Below are 21,551 nucleotides of genomic sequence, written 5' to 3'. Positions count from 1 at the left end.
GCCAGGTTTCACCCTCAGTAATCCCCAAACTGCCTGTGGGCAGCCATCAGCCCCCTTTTCCTGAGAGAGAAACTTCGGGGGACAGCACTTGCCAGCACACAGCGGGATGGGAAGGCCACGGCCTCCAGATTCCCAGCGGGGGACTTGGCCTGTACGGTCTGAGACTGGGGACTTGGCAGACATTTCCAGAAAGGAGATGGAGCTGGGCTCCCTGGTGGAGGCGGCAGGCAGAGGGACTGGGCTCCGGGGCCGCACAGGGCCACTCCTGGTGGGATGTGGGCATGCTGGGCCCAGGGCTGGAGCCGAGCCCCGCACCTCCTCACCCGTCCGTCCGTGCGTGAGTGACCCCGTCTTCCCTGGTGCTGTCCTGTAGGTTTCTCCTGCTGTGGAGGACAGGAAGCTGCTCCCAACCTCCACCAATAACTGCCTCTCTCTGCTGGGAGTCTCCAGATTACACGCAGATGCGGCTGCGTGTGAAACCCTTGGCCAGCCTCCCAGAAACCATGCACACACGAGGGAGAGGACCCTCCCGAGAGGCCAGGGAGGAGCCTCGTGTCCCCAGCCTTGGTCCAGACCCTCCACCTCTCAGACCTCAGCCTTTTCCCCCGCTTCAGGGGGGTGCCACTGAGAGAGAATCCCTGAGGGACTCTGCCACCAGGCTTCTAGGTCCCCACAGGCAGCTTGGATGGGCCCCAAGTAGAAGAAAACGCTGCGTTCAGTGGGAAGTTCTGCACCCCCAGTGCATGGATCAGGGGAGACACTTGCCCCGTTTGACAGGGGAGGAAACCGGCTCAGGGAGGTCACTTGCCCAGACATGCGGCTGGTACTTGGCACAGCTAAGGTTTAGACTGAGGTCCGTCAGGTGCTGAGGCTGTGGATTGATTGCTAGATGAGAGAGACAGACAGACATTCCTCGTTTATCTCAAAACCCTAAAGCACTGTCGAAATGGGAGTTATTGGTGACGAGTGGGGGACGGGCGATCGGAGCCTGCCCTCCTGGCTGATCTGTCCTACCAGGACTGATGGCATTATCTCTTTAAATTTGAGGCATTTGACAAAAGGCAAGTCTTGTGTCCAGTGCTGTCACCTGGTGGGTTTCCTGCTGAACCTGCCGTAAGGACTAAGCCCAGCAGAGTTTATAATTGATGGCTGGACACATCTGGGGACTCGTGCAGTTGGAAACAGTTTGTTCTGTTGAATCAGTTAAATGTTACCTTGTAATTGCTCTAGCACCTGTTTATAAACCACACTGTTGTCTGAGGTGGGCAAGCATTGTGCCCTCCTGAGTTCTGACTTTCCAGCCCCTACCAGTGAGGTGCTGGGGTGTCTGTAAATCCGGGGATAGGAGGCTGTCCCCCAACCTCCACCAAATAACTGCCTCTTTCTGCGCAGAGAAAGAGAAAGACCCCAATTACTGGCGAAATGAAGCGCAGCAGACCCTGAAACATGCCCTGGAGCTTCAGAACCTCAATACCAATGTGGCCAAGAATGTGATCATGTTCCTGGGAGACGGTGAGGCCGGGGCCCTGGCAGGGAAAGGGGCTGGTGTCGAAGAGGCTGGGCTCTGGGGAAGGGGGCTTGCAGACCGGGTCAGTCTGGGGACCTAAGAAGTCTGCTCTGCCCAGCAGCCCCCAAGAGGTCTGGGGAGGGGAGGAGGAGAGGGCAGACCTGTGACATTTCCTGCTCTGGTGCCCACTGCCCCTAAAAGCTGCCTGGGGAGGCCGGGAGGCCGAGAAACTGAGTCCCGCCCCCCACAACAGGGATGGGTGTCTCCACGGTCACGGCCGCCCGCATCCTCAAGGGTCAGCTCCACCACAAACCTGGAGAGGAGACCCAGCTCGAGATGGACAAGTTCCCCTTCGTGGCCCTCTCCAAGGTGAGCCCCAGCCCTGGGGCCCTGGCCCGAGCCTCCCACCTCTCACTTGGGCTGCTTGGAGGAAAGAGCAGGACGATGGCATCCTCGGTGTCACTATGGGTCCCCCACTGTGCAGCCACTTCCCAAGTCTGATTTTGAGCCTTTTAACTCATATATTCTAAGAAAAAAAAAAATCTTTGTACTGAAGTGTGACATAACACGGAAAAAAAGTGCCCACGGAGCAGCTTGAACATCCCTGAGCTTCAGGCTCTGTACACCCAGCTCCCAGGTGGAGTAACCAGGTGTGGCAGCAGCCAGAGGTCCCCCAGGCCCCTGCAGCCCCCCAATCCCGACAGTCGCCACCGTCCCGACTGCATACTGGCCTGTGTTTTTGGTGTGTCCTATACAGAGTGGCCCTGGGTCACTCCCTCCCTCCCGGGCCATCGGGGATCTCATTAGGTCACTGGAGTAAACCGTCCAGTGTTGGGAGCGCTAAAGCAGCTGTGACGGGAGGGGGCAGAATAATCATCCCAGATACTCCATCAGGCCTCCTCGAGGGGAAGAGTGGGATTGGGGTCTTTTCTGTGCTGGGGGAGCTCCCGGGCTGGTGGAGAAGGGAGATAGGCAGGTCGATCCGGGTCTCTGTTGGAGGTCAGGATGGGGTGGGAGGCACCTGGCAGGAGCGTGGCAGAGAGGTCAGCGCTGGTCTCCCGGCCCCTTCCCCTCCCCCGCCTCCCTAGGCCCCCCACTCTTCAGGGACCCTGTTCCACTCCCTTCTCTGGGACTCTGTTCCCAGGCTCCTTGCTGGAGGCTGCAGCCCCAGAGACCCAGTGCAAGGCTTCTGCCGACCCAGCTTGACCCCCATGCTTCTGCCCAACATCTCCCCAGAGCTTGGAGGCTTTGGCTGCTGCCCGTCACTGCCAGGGCCCAGGCAGCAGGCAGCAGGCAGCTCAGTTAGATGACCCTGGGGCTCTGCAGGGGCCTCTGGCAGTGGGGCCCAGCCAAGTCTGCAAAGGGCCTCTGGCATCCTCCACGCCTGGTCCCCATGGCATGAGTGGAGGTGGGTGGCAGAAGGAGGGCCAAGGCCGGCCACCCTCAACGCTGCCCCCGTGTCTGCAGACGTACAACACCAATGCCCAAGTCCCCGACAGTGCTGGCACTGCCACCGCCTACCTGTGTGGAGTGAAGGCCAACGAGGGCACCGTGGGGGTGAGTGCGGCCACCGAGCGCTCCCGCTGCAACACCACTCAGGGGAACGAGGTCACCTCCATCCTGCGCTGGGCCAAGGACGCTGGTGAGCCTTGGGGCAGGGGCAGGGGGTGAGCAGCTATAGGAGATGGCCGGGCTCCGTGGCTGTCTGGGCCTCAGCCATTCTGACCTGAGAAGGTAGAGAAAAGCTCTCCAGGGCTCCAGCTGTCTGTGAGAGGGTCACGAAACCCCTTCCAGGACAGGGAAGGCCCGCGGTCCCGGCTGCTTAGATGTGGCCCCAGCTTGAGTCCCTGGGTCTGTGCATTCGACTGTAAAATCGAATTGAAAACGTAGCCCCTCATAGATTTGAATGAGGAGGAAAGCTTGGAGCCCAGGCCACCCCTGAGGGGATCCATGGGGTCCACTCCTTCCCCTTCCTCCTGGGAATTGAAGCCCTAGCCCCAGGGACTTTGGAGTCAAGGGACAAAGCCAAAAGACCCAGGTGATGGGACCTTGCTCCACCTGAGGGCCCAGGGCTTCCTGCAGGAGGTTCCTGGGGTTGTGGATGGAGGGGGACCCCACCACCCTCTTTGGGCAGTTGCCCTCTGCCTCATACAGTCAGGGAAACCCAGCCCCAGGCAGTCAGAGGCCAGTGTTCAGCAAGCAGATGGAGGGAGAGGGCAGCTGATGTCCCCACCCGCAGGGGGCCAACTTCTCCTCTGAACCTCAGGGAAATCCGCGGGCATTGTGACCACCACACGGGTGAACCACGCCACCCCCAGCGCCGCCTACGCCCACTCAGCCGACCGGGACTGGTACTCGGACAACGAGATGCCCCAGGAGGCCCTGGACCAGGGCTGCAAGGACATTGCCTACCAGCTCATGTACAATATCAAGGACATCGACGTGAGTGGGGATGGGCCCCGGCAGGGCAGGGCAGCCCCGGGCTGGCCCGGGAAAGCCGCCTGGCCCGGCTCCCCACACACCTGGGAGGGCTCCCAGCCCAGTAGGGGATTTGCGGTTGGGGCCGGCAGGCACTGTAGGATTTCTCTGCGGGGCTGCTGGGTGAACCCTCAAGTGGCCGCCACCACAGCCTGAGAACCAGGTCCCCGGGATCATTCGTGAACTAGAACCTGGGGCCGCGCTGCCCCCTCACCAGCTCTGGGAGGTGAGGGTGACACAGTGACCCTCTGAGGGGAGGACCTGTCCTTTTGCTCCGTGTGTGGCCTAAGAGTCGGCCCCTTAACTTCTTTGAGTCTCCCCTTTCATCCTCCTCCTGAACCGGACCTACCCTGGGAGCCCGTTGCAAGTTGCAAGAACCAAGTGAACTTATCCCCAGGGCATTCAGACTGACCTGGGCCTGCGGGTTCTCGGGAGGCTCTCACGTGACGGCACATGTCCTTGCTCCAAAGCATGCACTTGGGTGTGTGGCGTGTGCAAGCCGTGCCTGCACACCTGTTCTTGAGTGAGGATTTCTGTTTTGTTCCAGTGCCTCTTACCTGCTGCAGGGGACCTTAGGGGCACATCAGGGAGTCTTGGATCCCCTGAGCCTGGGATAGGGGGATGTGGGGAGGCTCAGAGGAAGCCCCAGGCCCCCTCACCTGCTTCTCCCTGCTGCCACACTGGCCTGCCCTCTGTCCTCCATGCAGCACCCCCTAATTTCCGGGTGCCACCTGGCCCTCTACAAACATCTTCCCTTTCCTAAGTGCAGGGGAAGCCCCCTTGCAGGACAATGGTCCTGCAGACCCTCGCGGCCTCCACTGATGGCTCTCCCCTCCCTGAGCCTTGGTCTCCCCACCTGTGCGCTAAGAACAGCGAGCCCCACCTGCCGGCTCCCAGGGCCTCTGGAGGCGGCCTCGAGGCTGAGTGTGAGAACTGTGTTGTAGCAGCACAAGGTGATTACCAGCTGCTCCCAGGGAGGGTTGGCAGGAGCAGCCCGCGTGGGGCGCGGGAGCTTAAGGTCAGCCTGAGTAGAGGGAAGATGTTTGGGGTGGGGGGCGAGGGTGGGGGTGTCCACGGGGACCACGGGACATGGGCCAGGGAGTGAGTGAGAGGGGACTGTGTGACACCCCCTTCCTCATCTCGCTCTCCTCTCCCAGCCCCATCTGCCCCTTCCCCACAGCCACCCGGAATCCCCAGCCCCCAGGCTATACATGAAACAAAACTCCTGGTGTCCGCCCTGAAAATAAATATCTTGCTTTAAAAAAAGAAAGAAAGAAAGAAAGACACAAACCCAAACCCCAAAGCCAAACAGCAAGCCTGTTATTTGGGAGTTTAATGAGCCCGTGTGAAGTCTCTGCTGGGATTGGAAACCATGAGGCTCCAGCAAGAAGGCTGGGGTCTCCATTTCCCACTCTGAAAATGCCAAGGGTCAATTCCTGTGGGAATGGTGGGAGGGAGGGCAAGGGACCCGTGACCTGGGGTCCCCTTCTCCTTCTACCCTCACAGCCATCCCGCCCCAGAGCTTCGCCCTACTGCAAAGGACCTAGTCCTTCTGGAAATAGCTTCCATTGTCACTTGGTGGGGACACTCTCCTTGGGAAGCTTCCCCGTGGGTGTCGGGGGGCCGTAGAGGACCCCTGCACTTCCTCCTGGGATAGTCGAGTAGGCGTTGTTCCTAATGCATAGATAGGGAAACTGAGGCTCAGCCAGGTTAAAACGACAGGCCCTTGATCAACAAGCCAGTGAGTCTGGATTCGAACCCGAGTACAACTGCAAAACCCAAACCTTGTCCAGGTCCCGTGACCCCTGCTGGCCTGGGGCACCGTCCCCAGGTCTACCGCTGGCTGGGACACCTGGCTCCCTTTCCACCCCACCAAGCCTGAGGTGGGAAATGGAGTGAAGGTAGAAAAAGGGCCCATGAGGTGCCAGGCCTGGGGCAGTGGCCTGGGCTGGCACCCATGGTGACAGGAGGACACCGGTGTGGTGGTCACTGCGGGCGGCGGCTGTTATGCTCTTGGCCCTTGTCTTAAAAATAGTCAGGACTTCAAACATGGACTCCCAAGGAAAACAAACAGTCCCGCGTCTGTCTGCCCGCTCATGCCAGCCGCGGCGGGTAAAATTAGCCCAGTGGTGACTACACAGTCGTGCGGCCGTCCCCACTGTTGGCCCAGGCCGCAGGGGCTGCTCCCAGCTGGGCTGCCCCAGAGACCTCCCTGGCTGGGGCCGCTCCCTGAGCACATGCTGCTTCTCACGGTGGGAGAGGAGGCTCCTGGAGGCCCGTCCTGGGCTCAGCAGACCTGGCAGGGCAGGGATGCTGGAGGCGGAGAAGCCCTGGGTTCAAATCCTGGCCCTCCCACTAGGTTGTGTGGCCTTAAGACGAAGAAATCACATTTCTGTGCCAGTTTCTTCATGGGGAAAATGACGGGCGCCTTCGGGGCTCAGTGCCTGGCGTGCAAGGCTCGTAATGAAGTCATCGGAAGCTCCAGTCTCACCCAGAAGCCCCAAAGCAGCGATTTCATTTCCCAAGCTGAAAATGTGGAGGCCCAGAGAGGGCTGGACCAGGGACTCGGGGACTTGGGAAAGTCTCCCACCTCCCCAGGGACCCCAGGAATCCAGCTGTCCAGGCCAGGGCCGTGGGGCTTCTGGACATCTTGGAACCCCGACATGCGGATGGCTCCTGTCCCCTTTAGGTGATCATGGGAGGTGGCCGGAAGTACATGTTCCCTAAGAATAAAACCGACGTGGAGTACAGGATGGAAGAGAAGGCTGGGGGCACGCGGCTGGACGGCCTGAACCTCGTGGACATCTGGAAGAGCTTCAAGCCAAAAGAGAAGGTAGCCCGAGCAGGCGGCTGGGGACCCACTCTGTGCCTCGGTGTTCTCTGTGAATAGGGATCACCACCTGTCCCTCCACGGGTTCTAAGGGACCAGCAGTCCTGTGACTGGCACATAGTAGGTGATCAACTGGTGTCTTCCTGCAGAGGAGGGCACCGAAGCCTGAGGCGCAAGGATGAATCAGACACAGGGAATGTCATATGCTCAGGTGGCAGGAAGCCTGGGGCCTGCAGGCACCCGGAGGGGACAGGCCACCAGGGAAGGGCCTGGAAGTCCCTAGCAAGTGGAAGACAGGGGTGGAAGCAGTAACCCTGGACAGATGGCAGGAGGGCACAGGAGTGTGTGAACCAGGGACCTTTGACCAGGGGAGGGAATGGGCGGGGCTTGGGGAGGGTCCCAGGCTCTGTCCCTTTAAATCTGTACGGTGCGCCTGCTTGGGGCAGCTGGGGTCTGGAAATGACTGTGGTCAGGCTGAAGACAGTGGGGAGCAGCCTGCCAGCCACTTTGATGTCACTCTGGGGTTGGGTTTCTCAGGGTTCCAGGACTGGCCCCTGGGGAGGCATGGGATGAAGCTAGGCCAAGAACTAGGTGGGGACAGGGCCCAACCATGGCCCCCGGGTCTGGGGCGGCGTGGGACTGAGTGGCTTCTGGCCCTTTTCTGCTTCCTGCATCGGCTCAGGCTGGCCAGAGTCACCACCCCTCCCAGCCTCAGTTTCCCCACCTGGAACATGGGGCTGAGCTTCGTGCTTCTTGCCCTGGCACTACCTCTCGATCCCCGAGATGGGGAGGGGCCATACCATGGCCCCGAGCCCTGCCAGAGTGTCACGGTCTGGTCCCGTATGGATGGCATTCTAGAAAACCAGACCTGAAGAGTGCGTGTCCCCTCAACGTCACTGGGGCCACCTAGGAGCTGTAGGTCCTGGGTGTCTCGGTGTCCTTGTCTGTGAAACGGGAGTATCCTCCGGGGACTGAAGTGAGGACCAACTGACCTCACGTAGCAGGGACTCGCAGCCCGACTTTAGTCTCCTTGCCCTCTCCCCCACAGCAGCCTCTGAGGTTTTGAAGACCATTGACCCCCAATTCCACTGCCCAAAGAAGGCAAGGGGTGTCCTGAGGACACATGGCTGATTCTTGGCAGTCCTGGGTCCCCAGGTGCAGGCCCTGAACGGTGCCGTCCCCAGACTGAGCTGGGCCTGCTTCTGTCTGTGTCTACATGCCCCAGAGAGGCTGCACCTCCTTTGTCTCCCCTCCTGGATGGGGACCCCAAGACAGGGAGGGTGCGAGGCTGCCTTACCACCACCCCAGACATAGCTCCTACCCCTCAGTGGGCACCCATGGCCCCTGGGGACCTGGGCCTGCCTCCTCTTTGCCCCGTGACCCCCCTGATAACTTGTGCTTGGCCTCCAGGGCTCCAGTAGGACATCACCTCTACCAGGAAGCCCTCCCTGACCTCGCCTCTGGGCTCACCGCCCTCCTAGTTCCCCAGAGTCCTCCCCCGCCTGCATTCTCCATTAGAATTGCCTATTTGCTCGTCATTTCTTGAGGTCAGGGATGGTGGGTCCTCAGGGAGGGATGTTAAATGATGGAAAGAAACAATGAAATGCCCCAGACCAAGACCAGCTGGGGACGCACGCGCTGACCCTGTCCCTGCCTCCTAGCACTCCTACTTTGTCTGGAACCGCACGGAGCTCCTGAGCCTCAACCCCGACAGCGTGGACTACCTCTTGGGTAAGTGGGGCCTGCAGCTGGGGCTGCGTGAGCCCGGGCCCCAGGAGAAGCCCTGGCCTGCTCCCTCTTCGGGCCTTTGTCATCGGTTTCTAGGACCTGGGAGGGGTCAGGAAAGGTGTCTGTTCATGGAATTAGGCCTGAAGCCTGCTGACTGTGCAAAGGGATCAGCCCCATCGGGCTCAAGGAGAAATTGAAGCTCAGAGAGGGCAGTGGCCTGCAGCATGCCACACAGCTGAGAGCAGTATGACCCAGACAGCCAAACCCTGGCTGGGAGCCAAGGCTTAAACTGCCCCTGGATTAGGGGTGGGCAGAGGGAGGGGACAGGTAGCTGGAGTCAGCCCGGGGACATGCCAGGGAGGAAGCCAGTTAAGTTGTCTCTGCCCGTCCTGATGGTTGACCCCGCTCCCCAGGGAATGAAGAGTAGGCAAGGGGCCCGGGGCAACCCCAGGTTCTTTTGGATACAGAGAGCAGCCCTGGCCAGTGTGGGAGGGGACCACAGTAGGGCATGAACTCCAGGGGACAGGGATTATTGGGTGCCATCTTGGAAGCCAACTCCCACCTGCTTCCAAAGCACCCAGGACAGCGTGTGGCCCGAGTGGGCGGTCCCTTGTTGGAGCTGTCCGGCTGTGCGCACCCGCGTGGCAGCCAAGGTGTTCTGGAAGGACATTCAGAACTGGAAACGCCCAGATGGGCTACACGGGCAAGGAGTGGTCACTCTCCTATGTCACAAGAGACAAAATTGAGCTCAGGGAGCAAAAGGGACGATGACATCAAACTTCCTGCTGTGCCACGGTGGCACGGCCCCGGTGCCCCTCCAAGCTCCCACGGAAATACGCCTGTGTTCATGTTGCCTTGAGGCCACGGCACTGTGTCCTGGGTCCTCCGTGCTGAGGCAGGATGGCGGGGGAGATCTCAGATCTGGCACTTCCCAGCTGCCCAGCAAGAAGCTGGACGCCTCTGAGCGTCCGTCTCCTCCTCGGTAGGATGGGCCCGGAGATCCCCGGACTCTGGTGGTGGTTGAGAAGATGGTAGGAACCGTGGGCACAATTCTGGACCCACAGGAGCCACCCAGATAAGGCTCCTCCCCCACCACACCACCCCAAGTTGGGTGTGGGAACCTGTGTCCTGAGACACCCCGGGCTCCTCGTGGTCCTCCTGGCAGGGCCAGGGCGTGCGACGTCCCACCTCGTCCTTGTGTCCGCAGGTCTCTTTGAGCCTGGGGACATGCAGTACGAGCTGAACAGGAACAATGTGACTGACCCGTCCCTCTCTGAGATGGTGGGCGTGGCCATCAAGATCCTGAAGAAGAACCCCAAAGGCTTCTTCTTGCTGGTGGAAGGTGGGTACCCCAGCCTGCTGAGAGGACACTTCCAGAATCAGCCCTGGAGCCCGGGGATGGGGTGGGCCAGCTCTCAAAGGGAACTTCCCCATTTGGGGATGAAGAGAGGAATTCCCCTTGGGCTGAGGAGCTGCAGACTGGGGGTGAGGATGCTGGAAACCCCCACTCAAGTTCCCCCTGCGGACGACTCAGCCTCCTCAGCGCCGAGGCTGCCATTCCACACGGGACTCCTTGCTCGGCCTCCGCGAGAGGCTGTGGAGTCAGATTGGGGCTCTCGTCCTGGTGCTGCCACCCACGGGCTGTGTGGCCTCCAGGGGTGACAGGCCTCCGCAGGACTCAGAAATAGGAACTACTTGGAACAGGACCCAGCGAAGAATAAGTCCTCAGGATTCCTGTTATTATCATGGTTAGGATTACGCACTAGCCCAGGCAGCCACAGTGGGAAGTGAGGGGAATGATAAAAGATCCCGGATCTTTCCGGAGCTCTGAGAGCCACTGCCCTGTGTTTCCTCACCCTGTCCTGTGGAGATGTGCGTGCACACACCCCCACATGGACACGTGGACCTATTTGCACAGCCACACTCTCCACACACACATGTGCACGGGCTCCTCCACTTCCGGGGGCCAGGGGCTGCCCCCCCAGCTTGGCTGCTCTCTTGCCAAACCCCGGGGTTCCCACAAGCCCAGCGGTCTCGGCCTGGCCCCGAGCAGGCCTCTGGTGCTGAGGAGCTGGCCAGGAACCAGTGGTGGCGGACACGCTCCCCCGGGGATTGTCCTCTTTGTGGGCAGGGCCAGGCCAGCCCGCCGGGCCAGCTGCTCCCAAAGCCACAATAAAGGTAAGGCCCGCCCTGTAGCCCGCCGGCCAGAGCAGCAAGGCCGGGGCTGGTGGAGGGAGGGCAGCCTGGCGCCCAGGCACCCGGGCGCAGGACCCTCAGCTGGGCGTGTCCACCCAGGCAGCATCTGCTGGTGGACAGGATGGGGAGGTGTCCCCCAAAAGCCACTCAGCCCTCAGCTGCGAGGCCAAGCTCAGAGCCAGGGCTGTGCACGCACCGAGGGAGGTGGCATGAGCTTAGGCTCCCATGGGCTGGCATGGAAGGCCTCTCACGGCGTGAGGACAGTGACCTGGGCTTTCTGTGTAGAGGGATTGTTTCAAGGTGGAGATGGAGAACCAGGGCTGTAGGAGTCAGCCTCAGCCCCGCAGGCCCCACCACGGGCACCCGCTCTCCCTCTGTAGGCCTCATGTGTAAACAGGGCCCGTCGCGCCCATCTCAGCCCAGGCCCGCGGTGGAGGGCACCCTGACATGGCTCTGCTGTGCCCGCCTGCAGGTCTCAGGGCTGCTCCCCTCCCCAGCCTCCCTGAAGTCCTCAGCGACTCTGAAGAGACAGTGCTAGGACAGACGGGTGGTGGACAGACAGCAGGGATTCAGTCTGGCGGATCTGCCTTTGGACCGGGCTCTGCAGCCTCCGTCCCTGGGCCTCTGGTCCTGCGGCCCCTGTGTGGCCTCTGGAAAGACCAAATGGCTCACGGGCCACCTGAGACGTGCCTGGCCCACGGTGCTTCCTAGTGACAGTCACTGTGCGCGCCTGTCAAGGCCACTGTGACCTGGACAGGGTTGTGGGGCTTGAGGGGGCCCATCTGTTCCCCTTGCCCCCTCTCAAGGCCTTTGCGTTGATGTCCCAAGGAGGCAGGATTGACCACGGACACCACGAGGGCAAAGCCAAGCAGGCGCTGCACGAGGCGGTGGAGATGGACCGGGCGATTGGGCGGGCAGGAGCCATGACCTCTCCGAAAGACACGCTGACTGTGGTCACTGCTGACCATTCCCACGTCTTCACCTTTGGTGGATACACCCCCCGGGGCAACTCCATCTTTGGTAAGGGGCCCTCCACGGGGGCGCAGGAAGCAGGAAGCAGCCCGAGGGGAGGACCAGAGGTAGCCAGGCAGGGAGGATGGACGCGGGACGAGGCTGGAGCGGGTCCAGTGTGGATGGTGAAGTGGGGTCTGCGTGGCTGGGGATTGAGTAGGAGAGAGGAAGGACAGACGGACAGGAAGAGGAGGGGATGGATGGACGGTGGGTGGACTCTTGTCTCTCTGCAGGTCTGGCCCCCATGCTGAGCGACACGGACAAGAAGCCCTTCACCGCCATCCTGTACGGGAACGGGCCTGGCTACAAGGTGGTGGACGGCGAGCGGGAGAACGTATCCATGGTGGACTATGGTGAGACCCCAAGGCCAAGGCAGGACAGGCACGGGGCAGCCCTCGGGACAGGCTGGGAAGAACAGTGTAGCTTGTTGCCAAGGTCAGTGGTCTGGAATAGCCCAGACTTGAGTGAGAGCAACCTCAATTTGAATCCCCTCTTACAATTTACTAGCTCTGTGACTTTGGGCATGGACCGTCCTCTTTCTCAGCTTCAGTTTCCTCCCTAAAAAGGTTGTGCCTTCCAAGGACTTTAACCTGGAGGATTCAATAGGTCTGATGAGCTTAGCATGGTGCCTGGCGTATGTAGGTACTTGGTGTGTTACAGTCATTTTTACTGGCTGTGTAATATTCTAGCCCATGAGGCTTCGCAGTTAGCTCATCCAGCTCCATACCATTGAGTATTCATTTGCTCTTGACACCCCAATAGTCCCTGGGGGGGCCGATGATGCAGCCATTGGTGACTTCTCTTTAGTTGACTCTTCCCTGCTAATCCAAATAGCCCAGAAAAAGTTAGTTCTCTCATGCATGCCAGGCAAGTTCTCTGCCACTGAGCTACACCTCTTCCTTTAGTGGGGCACTCAGGCTGGCTGGATGGGGAGGGAGAGGTCGCTTGCCCAGCGCCAGGGCCCAGTGGGCCCTCAGCCACGTTTCTCCTGGCCCACAGCTCACAACAACTACCAGGCCCAGTCGGCTGTGCCCCTGCGCCACGAGACCCATGGCGGGGAGGACGTGGCCGTCTTTGCCAAGGGCCCCATGGCCCACCTGCTGCACGGTGTCCATGAGCAGAACTACATCCCCCACGTGATGGCGTACGCGGCCTGCATCGGGGCCAACCTGGACCACTGTGCCCGGGCCGCCGCAGCGGGCAGCCCCACTCCGGGGCCCCTGCTGCTCCTGCTGGCGCTGCTCCCCCTGGGCACCCTGTTCTGAGGGCTCAGGGCCCGGCACCCAAAGCCCACGGCAGATGGCCAGCTTCCCCCTCCCGAAGCCGCCGGCTGCCCGGCAGCCCACACTTCCCGGGCGGGGAGGCCAAGGTCCCCGCAGCCTCTGCAGCTGTCAGAACAGGGGACCCAGGGACCAAAGCCTGCTGCCCACCTCACTCCCCTCCACGGGGCCAGCCTGACTCCTGGCCTCTGCTCTCGAAGCCCTCCCGCTGCCCTTGGCCAACAGGGTCGGTTTTCTTGGGCAGGCAGAGCACAGACTGCAGGAACTCTCAAAGCGTCTTATTTTTCTAACTAAGATACTTCTCCAGACCCACGAGGCTGCACCTCCATGGAACATGCCAGACCCAGCCCTCTCCTTCCCTTCCTCCTCCTCTGGAAGCCCCTGGGCCCCGCGCTCTTGGTCCCTGAGCCCAGCCATGCCTTCCGGGGGGCCCAGGCCTCTCTGCTCAGGGTGGGGGTCACTCTCTCCCTCGGAGGTTGCCAGGCTCCCAGGAAGCCACCTCCTGAGACTGGCTGTCCTCGCAGGGTGGCCGTGCTGGGAAGAGCAGCCTGGCGGGGCCGCATTCCCCAGCTCTGAACACACACCAGCTCCTGGCGGAAGCCTCTCTCCTGTTTGGAAGGAAAAAAAAAAAAAATCTCCTTTCGGTGTTGGTTAAAAGGGAACACAAAACATTTAAATAAAACTTTCCAAATATTTCTGAGGACAGAGCTGCGTCTTTGTGGTCAGTGAGAAAGAGACTGAAATAAGCTCACTTCTCTGGGAAGAGCTGGACTCGGGAGCAGGAGGGTTGGGCAGAGACGTGGGGCTTCCTGCCGGCCTGGGCAACTCTGGACAAAGGCTTTGTGTGTCTGGGTCTCAGTTTTGCTACCTGTGAAGTGGGAGAGGGTCCTTACAGAGGAGGGCCTGCCTGAGACCCACTGCCAGGGGTCTCTCGTGGCCAGGTGATCGAGAGCTGAACCCTCAAGGGGCTTCCGCCGACCTTGGCCTTGGCCATCGCGCCTTCCCAACCCCAGTGCTGGACTCAGGATCCCTTACAATATGAAAAGGCTGCTTCTGAGGCTCCAATGGATTCCTCCACATTTATAAGTAAGGACACCAGGAGTGCAGGAGGCGATGTGATTGTCAAGGTCCCCCACATTGTGGAGCAGGGATTTGGACCCAGATGGGTCAGATTCCAAAGCTCCTGGACTTAATGACATCCCTTCTTTGTTGATGATACACTTCCACACTCCTGCCCACCAGGTCCCAGCCAATACAAATGACTCAGAGCCCACGCTGGGTAACTAGGAACCAAGAACGATGAGAGGCCCTGGGCGCTTCCTGGTAGTCCTGGCAAAGGGAAGCAGAGCCAAACTGTGCTGGGATAAGAAGGAAACTACAGGGGCTGGGGCTGGGGCTGGGGCTGGGGCTCAGTGGAAGAGCGCTCGCCTGGCATGTGTGAGGTGCTAGGTTCGATCCTCAGCACCACATAAAAATAAATAAATAAAGGTATCGTGTCCACCTAAAACTAAAAAATAAATATTTCCAAAAAAAAAAAAGAAACTACATACATACTCAGCCACCTCATCTTGGACTGCGCAGTGCAGTACATTCAGGTGTTATTCTTCTAGTATCTTCACAATTTTTGCCATATCTCTGTACTATTATTTCCTTAACTGATCTTTCATTTCATATGCAAAGCAGTTATTTTTTTTTTTTAAGTTTCCCAACTGGGTATGGTGGTGCACACCTGTAATCCTGACAGCTTGGAAGGCTGAGGCAGGAGGATCACAAGTTCAAGGCCAGCCTCAGCAACTTACGGAGGCCCTAAGCAACGTAGCTAGACCCTGTCTCAAAATAAATAAATAAATAAATAAATAGGGCTGGCGATGTGGCTCAGTGGGTAAGCACCTCTAGTTCCATCTCTAGTACCCAAATAATAATAATAGAAGTTCCCCAGCACCGCCTGAAACCCAGCCACCTGTCTCAGGGGTGTGCAAACTGTACCTGGTATCTTTGAGTTTCCCACACCCAGACCCTAAGACAAGGAGTTGGGCCCAAGTTGTTTGTTAGAGGAGCCCAGAGAGCACCAGATGGGGACGGAAGCAGCAGAGCCCGGAAGGGCAGGGAGCTGAGAACGCTTCCTCCGTGGCTGAGGGTTGAGGAGGTCGCCATTGGTGGGTGGCAGCACTGGACCCCTCTGTGGACCCCTGGGGGACAGTGTAGGAGAGGTGCTCCAGTCCTCCAGACCCCCATGGGGAGAGGAACAGGTGTATTTCCTCTTCTGTGCTCCTCCCTCGTTGGCCAAGGGCTCCTCCCAGGAGAATTGACCTTGGCCTTCCAACAAATTCAAGGCCAGCCTCAGCAACTTATGGAGGCCCTAAGCAACTTACCCAGGGTGTCTCAAAATAAAGAAATAAAATAGCCCTCTCGAAGGGCCAGGGGGAAGCCCCATGGCATGGTGCAGGAGTCCTGCGTGCCCAGAGGATACCAGCCCGTGTCATCTGGGGGTCGCCCACAGGGCTAGGAAGCAGGGGGCTGTGGATTACAGAGAGGGGTCCACATCCACTCTGTCACCGTCTTCTTCCTGGGGACTCGGGCAGGGTCATCGACATCTCTGGCACCCCTGCCCAGCGCAGGGTCCAGTGCATGGTAGGCACTTAGGATCCTATGAAGGCCAGGAGCTCTCCCTACCCCAGGGCCGTGTGTCCTCCCAGAACCAGGCGTGGCTGAGGCTCAGGTGCCCTCAGCTCCAGAGCCCTCTCCAGCCTCCCTCGCCCAGGTGGGGCCTGGTTCCTGTCCCCCAGACCCACTCGGCACATTCTGTGTTGACCATCCTGGACTTGAGTCCTAATCTGTTCCTCGAAGCAGAGGTCCCAGCTCCAGCCACCAGTATCCCCGACCATGAAACTAGACGGTACAATGACAGCTTCTTGGGACAGGCCACTCCCCTCCACTGTGCTCTCGGGCTGTTAAAGGTAAGCCCTGGGGCTGGGGATGTGGCTCAAGCGGTAGCCGCTCGCCTGGCATGCGTGCGGCCCGGCATGCGTGCAGCCCGGGTTCGATCCTCAGCACCACATACAAACAAGATGTTGTGTCCGCTGAGAACTAAAAAATAAATATTAAAAAATTCTCTCTCATTTTTTTATCCATTTTTTTGGATAAAAATGGATAAAAAAATGTGGCATCTATACACAATGGAGTACTACGCAGCAATAAAAAATGACAAGATCATAGAATTTGCAGGGAAATGGATGGCATTAGAGCAGATTATGCTAAGCGAAGCTAGCCAATCCTTAAAAAACAAATGCCAAATGTCTTCTTTGATATAAAGAGAGCAACTAAGAACAGAACAGGGAGGAAGAGCATGAAGAAAAGATTAACATTAAACAAAGACGAGTGGGGGGAGAGAAAGGGAGAGAGAAGGGAAAGCATATGGAAATGATAGGAGACCCTCAATGTTACACAAAATTACATAGAAGAGGATGTGAGGGGAAAGGGGGGGGACAAGGGAGAGAATTGGACAACAGCAGATGAGGTAGAGAGGGATGATGGGAGGGGAGGGGAGGGGGGATAGTAGGGGATAGGAAAGGTAGCAGAATACAACAGTCACTAATATGCCATTATGTAAAAATGTGAGTGTGTAACCGATGTGATTCTGCAATTTGTATTTGGGGTAAAAATGAGAGTTCATAACCCAATTGAGTCAAATGTATGAAAGAAGATATATCATGAGCTTTGTAATGTTTTGAACAACCAATAAAAAAATATTTTTAAAAAATTCCCTCTCTCTCTCTCTCTCTCTCTCTCAAAAAAAAAAAAAAAAAAAAGGTAAGCCCAGAACCTCGGGACCCACACAATCAGAATTTACTTCCGGGCTGGGATGTGGCTCAAGCGGTAGCGCGCTCGCCTGGCATGCGTGCGGCCCGGGTTCGATCCTCAGCACCACATACCAACAAAGATGTTGCGTCCGCCGAGAACTAAAAAATAAATAAATATTTAAAAAAAAAAAAAAGAATTTACTTCCATCTCAAACACCAGGGGTGTGCCTGGCCAGGAGCCGGGGACCCAGGCCCTTTCCACCTGTGGCTTAGCTCCTGGACGTGCTACCTGATCAGCGCCTCCATGGGGGGAGGTGACACACCCAATTTTAAACCACTTCTGCCCCGACAACCACATTTCCACTCGGAGCCCATAGGTAAGAATTTGTCCTGAGCCCACCTCGGCGCAAAGGAGTCTGGGAAATGTAGTTTTTGATGGGACATTTAGATCCAGCTAAGTCTCTACTGTAGACACCCTCCTCTGCACAGTGGGGTGTGGCAGCACCCCTGGCCTTTGACCACTAGATTTCTGAGGGACAAAATTGCCCCCTGCACTGGGGGAGATCGCCTGCTCGCGGGGTCAGCTCTGTGGAAGTCGGACACCAACACACACCCCACACATCTCTGTCATTGGGATATTTCATATCATTGAAGATTTGGAATTCTGAGTTTTTGGAAAAATTGGAAGACTCAGCTGGCCCTGGACCCCACCTCTCTGCTGGGCAGTGGTCAGTTGGGGCTGAGAAATGGCCGCCCATCAGGGAGGTGTAGCTCCTCTGGTTGCCGCAGTCCCCAGCCCAAGAGGGGAGGCCACGGGGAGGGGCAGAGGGGACAGGAGGGAGCAGAGGCTTACCATGGGCAGGGGCCTGGGGTGTGAGGTGCAGAGAGGACTTCAGAAGGAAGCACTGTGGGGGAGAGTCGGCAGGGAGGCCTCAGGTGCAATTCCAAGAAATGGGGATTTGACCATGAAGACCCTGGGAGCTGTGAAATGTTCTGGCGCCCTGGGGCTAGAGAGTGACCGCCATGTTTGAAAGATCATCCCCTCATCCACTGAGCCACATCCTCTGCCCTTTTTTGTTTTTTTTATTTTGAGACAGAGTCTGGCTAGGTTGCTTAGGGCCTCCATATGTTGCTGCAGCTGGCCTTGAACTTGGGATCCTCCTGCCTCAGCCTCCTGAGCCACTGGGATTACAGGCCTGCGCCACCGCGCCTGGCTGGAAGCCAGTTTTGAAGTCACTTCAAGAAGAGGAAGTAGAGGGCTGGAGGCTAGACTGAGATGGCTCCTGGACAGTCGAAGCTGGGGCCATGGAGATGGGCTGGGAGGGAGAGGACAAGTCCCAAGGATGGCCCTGACAGTCCCTGCCTGTTGGTCAGAAAGAAGCTGCCTGACATGGGAACAGACAGCCCATCAGCAAACTAAACGCTCTAGGTCTGAGCCGGAGGCAACTGGACACCTACTACGTGCCACCCACCCTATGAAGCTCCCAGGGAGGGCAGTGGGGTGAGAGGGGCTGCAGCCCTGGGGCAGGCCTTGCACACCCCACCCTGGGAGGTGGCCTCCCCCTTACAGATGAGAAAATGGGTGTTCAGCAGGAGAGCTATCCTGCCCAGGCCCTGTGACTTACAGGTGACGGCTGGATTTGGAGCCTGGATGGGTCTGCCTGGCTCCAACCCATGCCTCTCCTTGAGTTTCTCCCAGGAAAACAACCCCAGCCCATCAGCCAGACTCCAGGCTCCCTGGTGGGGTGGTGGACAGAGCCCTGGGAGGGAGGCAGCAAGTTATAATTAGCCCTGGGGGCTGAACCCCAGACCTCCCACCAAGTCAGTCCCACCGTGGGGGCGGGATTAGGTTCTCAGGAGGCTTTGGGCTGCGAAGTCCCTCCTGGGGCCTCCTGGCGGCCCTGCCCCAGCCAGGCGCCAGCTCTTCCCTGGCTCCTCCACAGTCTGTGTGACCCTGGGGTGGAGTGGGCATGTGGAACCACCGACCAGGGGGAGGCAGGCTGGGCTGGAGCCCCAGGTTGGGACCAGCCGGCCAGGGCCACCCTCAACCTCCTGCCTCCTGGAGCCCAGGGTTAGGATCCCGGTGGGGACCTAGCACAGTCACAACGAGGGACACCTCGTGGTGTCGCCTGGGTCCCAGGCACTGCTCCTGCGTGTCCCACACACACATGACCTCATTTTCCTTCCTACCACCCTGGGAGGATGGGACTGTCATTATCCTCATTTTACAGATGAACAAACAGAAGCAAAATCTGGCAGCTTATGGGAGTCGCACCGTTAACCAGGGCCAGGGCCAGCACCCGGAGCCAAGCGGCAGGCTCAGAGGGCAGGGTTTTGTTTTTGTTTTTGATTTTTGTGCTGCCGGGGATGGGCCCCAGGGGCGCTCCACCACAGAGCTACATCCCCAGCCCCCTCTTTAAATGTTATTTGGAGGCAGCGTCTAAGTTGCCGAGGCTGGCCTCAAACCTGGGACCCTCCTGCCTCAGCCTTCTGTGTGGCTGGGACCACGGGTGGTGTATGCCACTGCGCCTGGCCAGAGTGCAGGGTTTAAACACACTGGGTTACCTTTGGTGACGGACAGGGCTGGACTTCAATGCCTGCTTCTCCTGGAGCACAGGTTTCCCTCACTGTGACTTCTAGGAGAGAGGAGGGCTCAGTGTGTGGGTGAGGGTCACTCTGCCCATCCTTTGGTCCTGGGGTCAGAGGCTGACTGGTCATCACCGCCTGCTAACTGGAGCCCACTGCTTCTCAGTGGACTCCTTGACCTTGAAGCCACAACCTTCCAAGCTGGGGTGATGGGCAGGGGGTGGGGAGGGCTTAGGAGGAACAGAGAGGAGGAGTCCGGGGTGTAAGAGCATGGGCTCCAGGTGTGTGGGCGGGGGGACATCAGAGGCTGGACCTGACCACCTAACCCCGAAACTGGGAGTGGGTGCCCATGCTGAGCCCCTGTCCTGTGGGCTTATCCATGCCAGGCGGGTGGCTCCAGGGGTCTAGGCCCCCCGAGTCAACCTGGGTGGAACACCTTGGCTCAAGGCCCTGTCATTAGCTTCCTGCCCACACAGATCACCTGGCTGCAGGGACATCACAGCAGCCATGAGGCTGAGCACCGAGGGCGGCTGCCTGCAGGGGGAGAGAGGACCCGGGGCAGGCTTCAGACATGGCTCTTCACCCTCCACCTCCAGATCCCCCAGCCGAGGCCTGGCAGCTGCTGCCTGCTCTGGGGACATGAGCAGCTGCCATTAGGACACCCACCTTCAAGGTGAGGTAGGTGTCCTGACCCTGTATCTCTCTCTCTCTCTCTCTCTCTCTCTCTCTCTCTCTGAGTCTCCTGGGTCACAGGCCTCCTTCCCCCAAACCCCAGGCAAAGCTCAGGGCTGGAGTGGACTTCAACAGTCCAGGGAAGAAAGGCAGCACAGAGAGGCTCAGACGCCAAGCCGAAGTCACGCGGTAAAACGGGCAGAGGAGTCCAGTGTCCACTTCCAGCCAAGGGTTCTCATGGCTTCCTGTCAGCTCTGCCGGAGCAGCCGGTGTGGTGAGACAGGAGGCCTCCCATGGTCCAGCACCTGCTCAGGCGGCAGGGACTTCAGCTTCACCCCTCCTGCTGCGGTCCCTTCCTACCCTCTGACGTCACTGGAGTAGGACACGGGCACTGGCCCATGTTTCAGATAAGAGCAAGGTCCAGGGAGTGACTGGGGGTGCGACTGGAGCTGGTAGTCAGGGAAGGCCTGTCTGAACTGGTGACATTGGAGCCGAGACCCAATAGTGAGGTGGTGGCTTTGCAAAAATATGGAGGACAAATTGCTCTCAGCAGGGAAAAGAGGGAGGCGTCGATGAACTTGCCACATTTGAGGGGCAGAGCGAGGTGATGTGGCCCCAGCGCGAGGAGGGGGCAGTGGCGGGGACTGGGCAGGGGCCTACGTTTGCTTCTGGTGGCGGAGGGCTGGAAGCATGGGCGACGTGACCACTCATGCTCTCCCTCGATGGCTCTGGAGTGCCAGGAGAGGACACTGGTGCGGGCCAGAGGCCCTGTGTCGTGCTGGTTGGAGCTGGCGGTGGCGGGAAGGCGCTGGAGCCCAGACATGCTTGGAAGCTCAGCCAGCAGGGCTTGCTGGTGAACGGAGCATGGGAAGAAGCAGGGAATGGGACACCTCCCAGGTGTGTGGCCCGGGCGCCTGGGGATGGAGGTGCTGTCATGGCCACGGGGGGACCAGACTTGGGGAGAGATGGAGCACTGGCCCGCAGCACGTTGTGTTGGAGGCGCCCACTGTCCTGGGTGGGAGTGCTGGACAGGGGCCGGGAGAAGGGTCTGGAGTGGAGGACACGTCCAGGCTGCAGGCCCCCAGCGTCTTGGTGGTACTTGCAGCAAAGGGCAGAGAGAAGGAGAGGCTGTCTGAAGTCACAGAGAGCCAGCTGCGGGGTTTGAGCCGGGGCCTGTCAGGAGCTCACACACTCCAGGGGCGTCGAGCTCTGGGGACAAGGGCAGAGAGTGCTTTGATGAAGTGGTAGAGGATCCCTGGGACAGGGACAAGGAGAGGCCCCTCACAAGGGGTTGGGAACTTGGGGAGATCCTTCCAGCCTGGGCCACCTGCCATCCATGGACTGCCCACCTGGGAGGGACCTTGAAGAACACAAGTCCTGTCCCCTGCCTGTCGCACAAATGGAGAAACCGAGGTTCTGAGGAGGCAGGGCTGGGGTCCGAGTCAACCCTGACCTTCTACCAG

General features: G+C 59.1%; 1 protein-coding gene across 1 annotated transcript in view; it reads left to right on the top strand.

Moving 5' to 3' along the window:
- ALPL (alkaline phosphatase, biomineralization associated) overlaps positions 1-13,721 on the top strand; it is a 53,973-nt gene extending 40,252 nt beyond the window's left edge. The window contains exons 3-12 of the mRNA XM_081308501.1: positions 1,393-1,512; positions 1,761-1,876; positions 2,975-3,149; positions 3,774-3,949; positions 6,675-6,818; positions 8,477-8,546; positions 9,751-9,885; positions 11,568-11,759; positions 11,984-12,103; positions 12,750-13,721. Coding sequence (XP_081164627.1) covers positions 1,393-1,512; positions 1,761-1,876; positions 2,975-3,149; positions 3,774-3,949; positions 6,675-6,818; positions 8,477-8,546; positions 9,751-9,885; positions 11,568-11,759; positions 11,984-12,103; positions 12,750-13,015 — 1,514 coding nt within the window. The 3' untranslated portion in view covers positions 13,016-13,721. The remainder of the gene's footprint in view (positions 1-1,392; positions 1,513-1,760; positions 1,877-2,974; positions 3,150-3,773; positions 3,950-6,674; positions 6,819-8,476; positions 8,547-9,750; positions 9,886-11,567; positions 11,760-11,983; positions 12,104-12,749) is intronic.
- Positions 13,722-21,551: the final 7,830 nt, after the last annotated feature.

Source organism: Spermophilus citellus (assembly GCF_964194105.1).
Source record: "Spermophilus citellus genome assembly, chromosome: 9".
NCBI lineage: Eukaryota > Metazoa > Chordata > Mammalia > Rodentia > Sciuridae > Spermophilus > Spermophilus citellus.
Note: the sequence above shows the minus strand (reverse complement) of the source record. Positions and strands in the feature narration are given on the sequence as shown.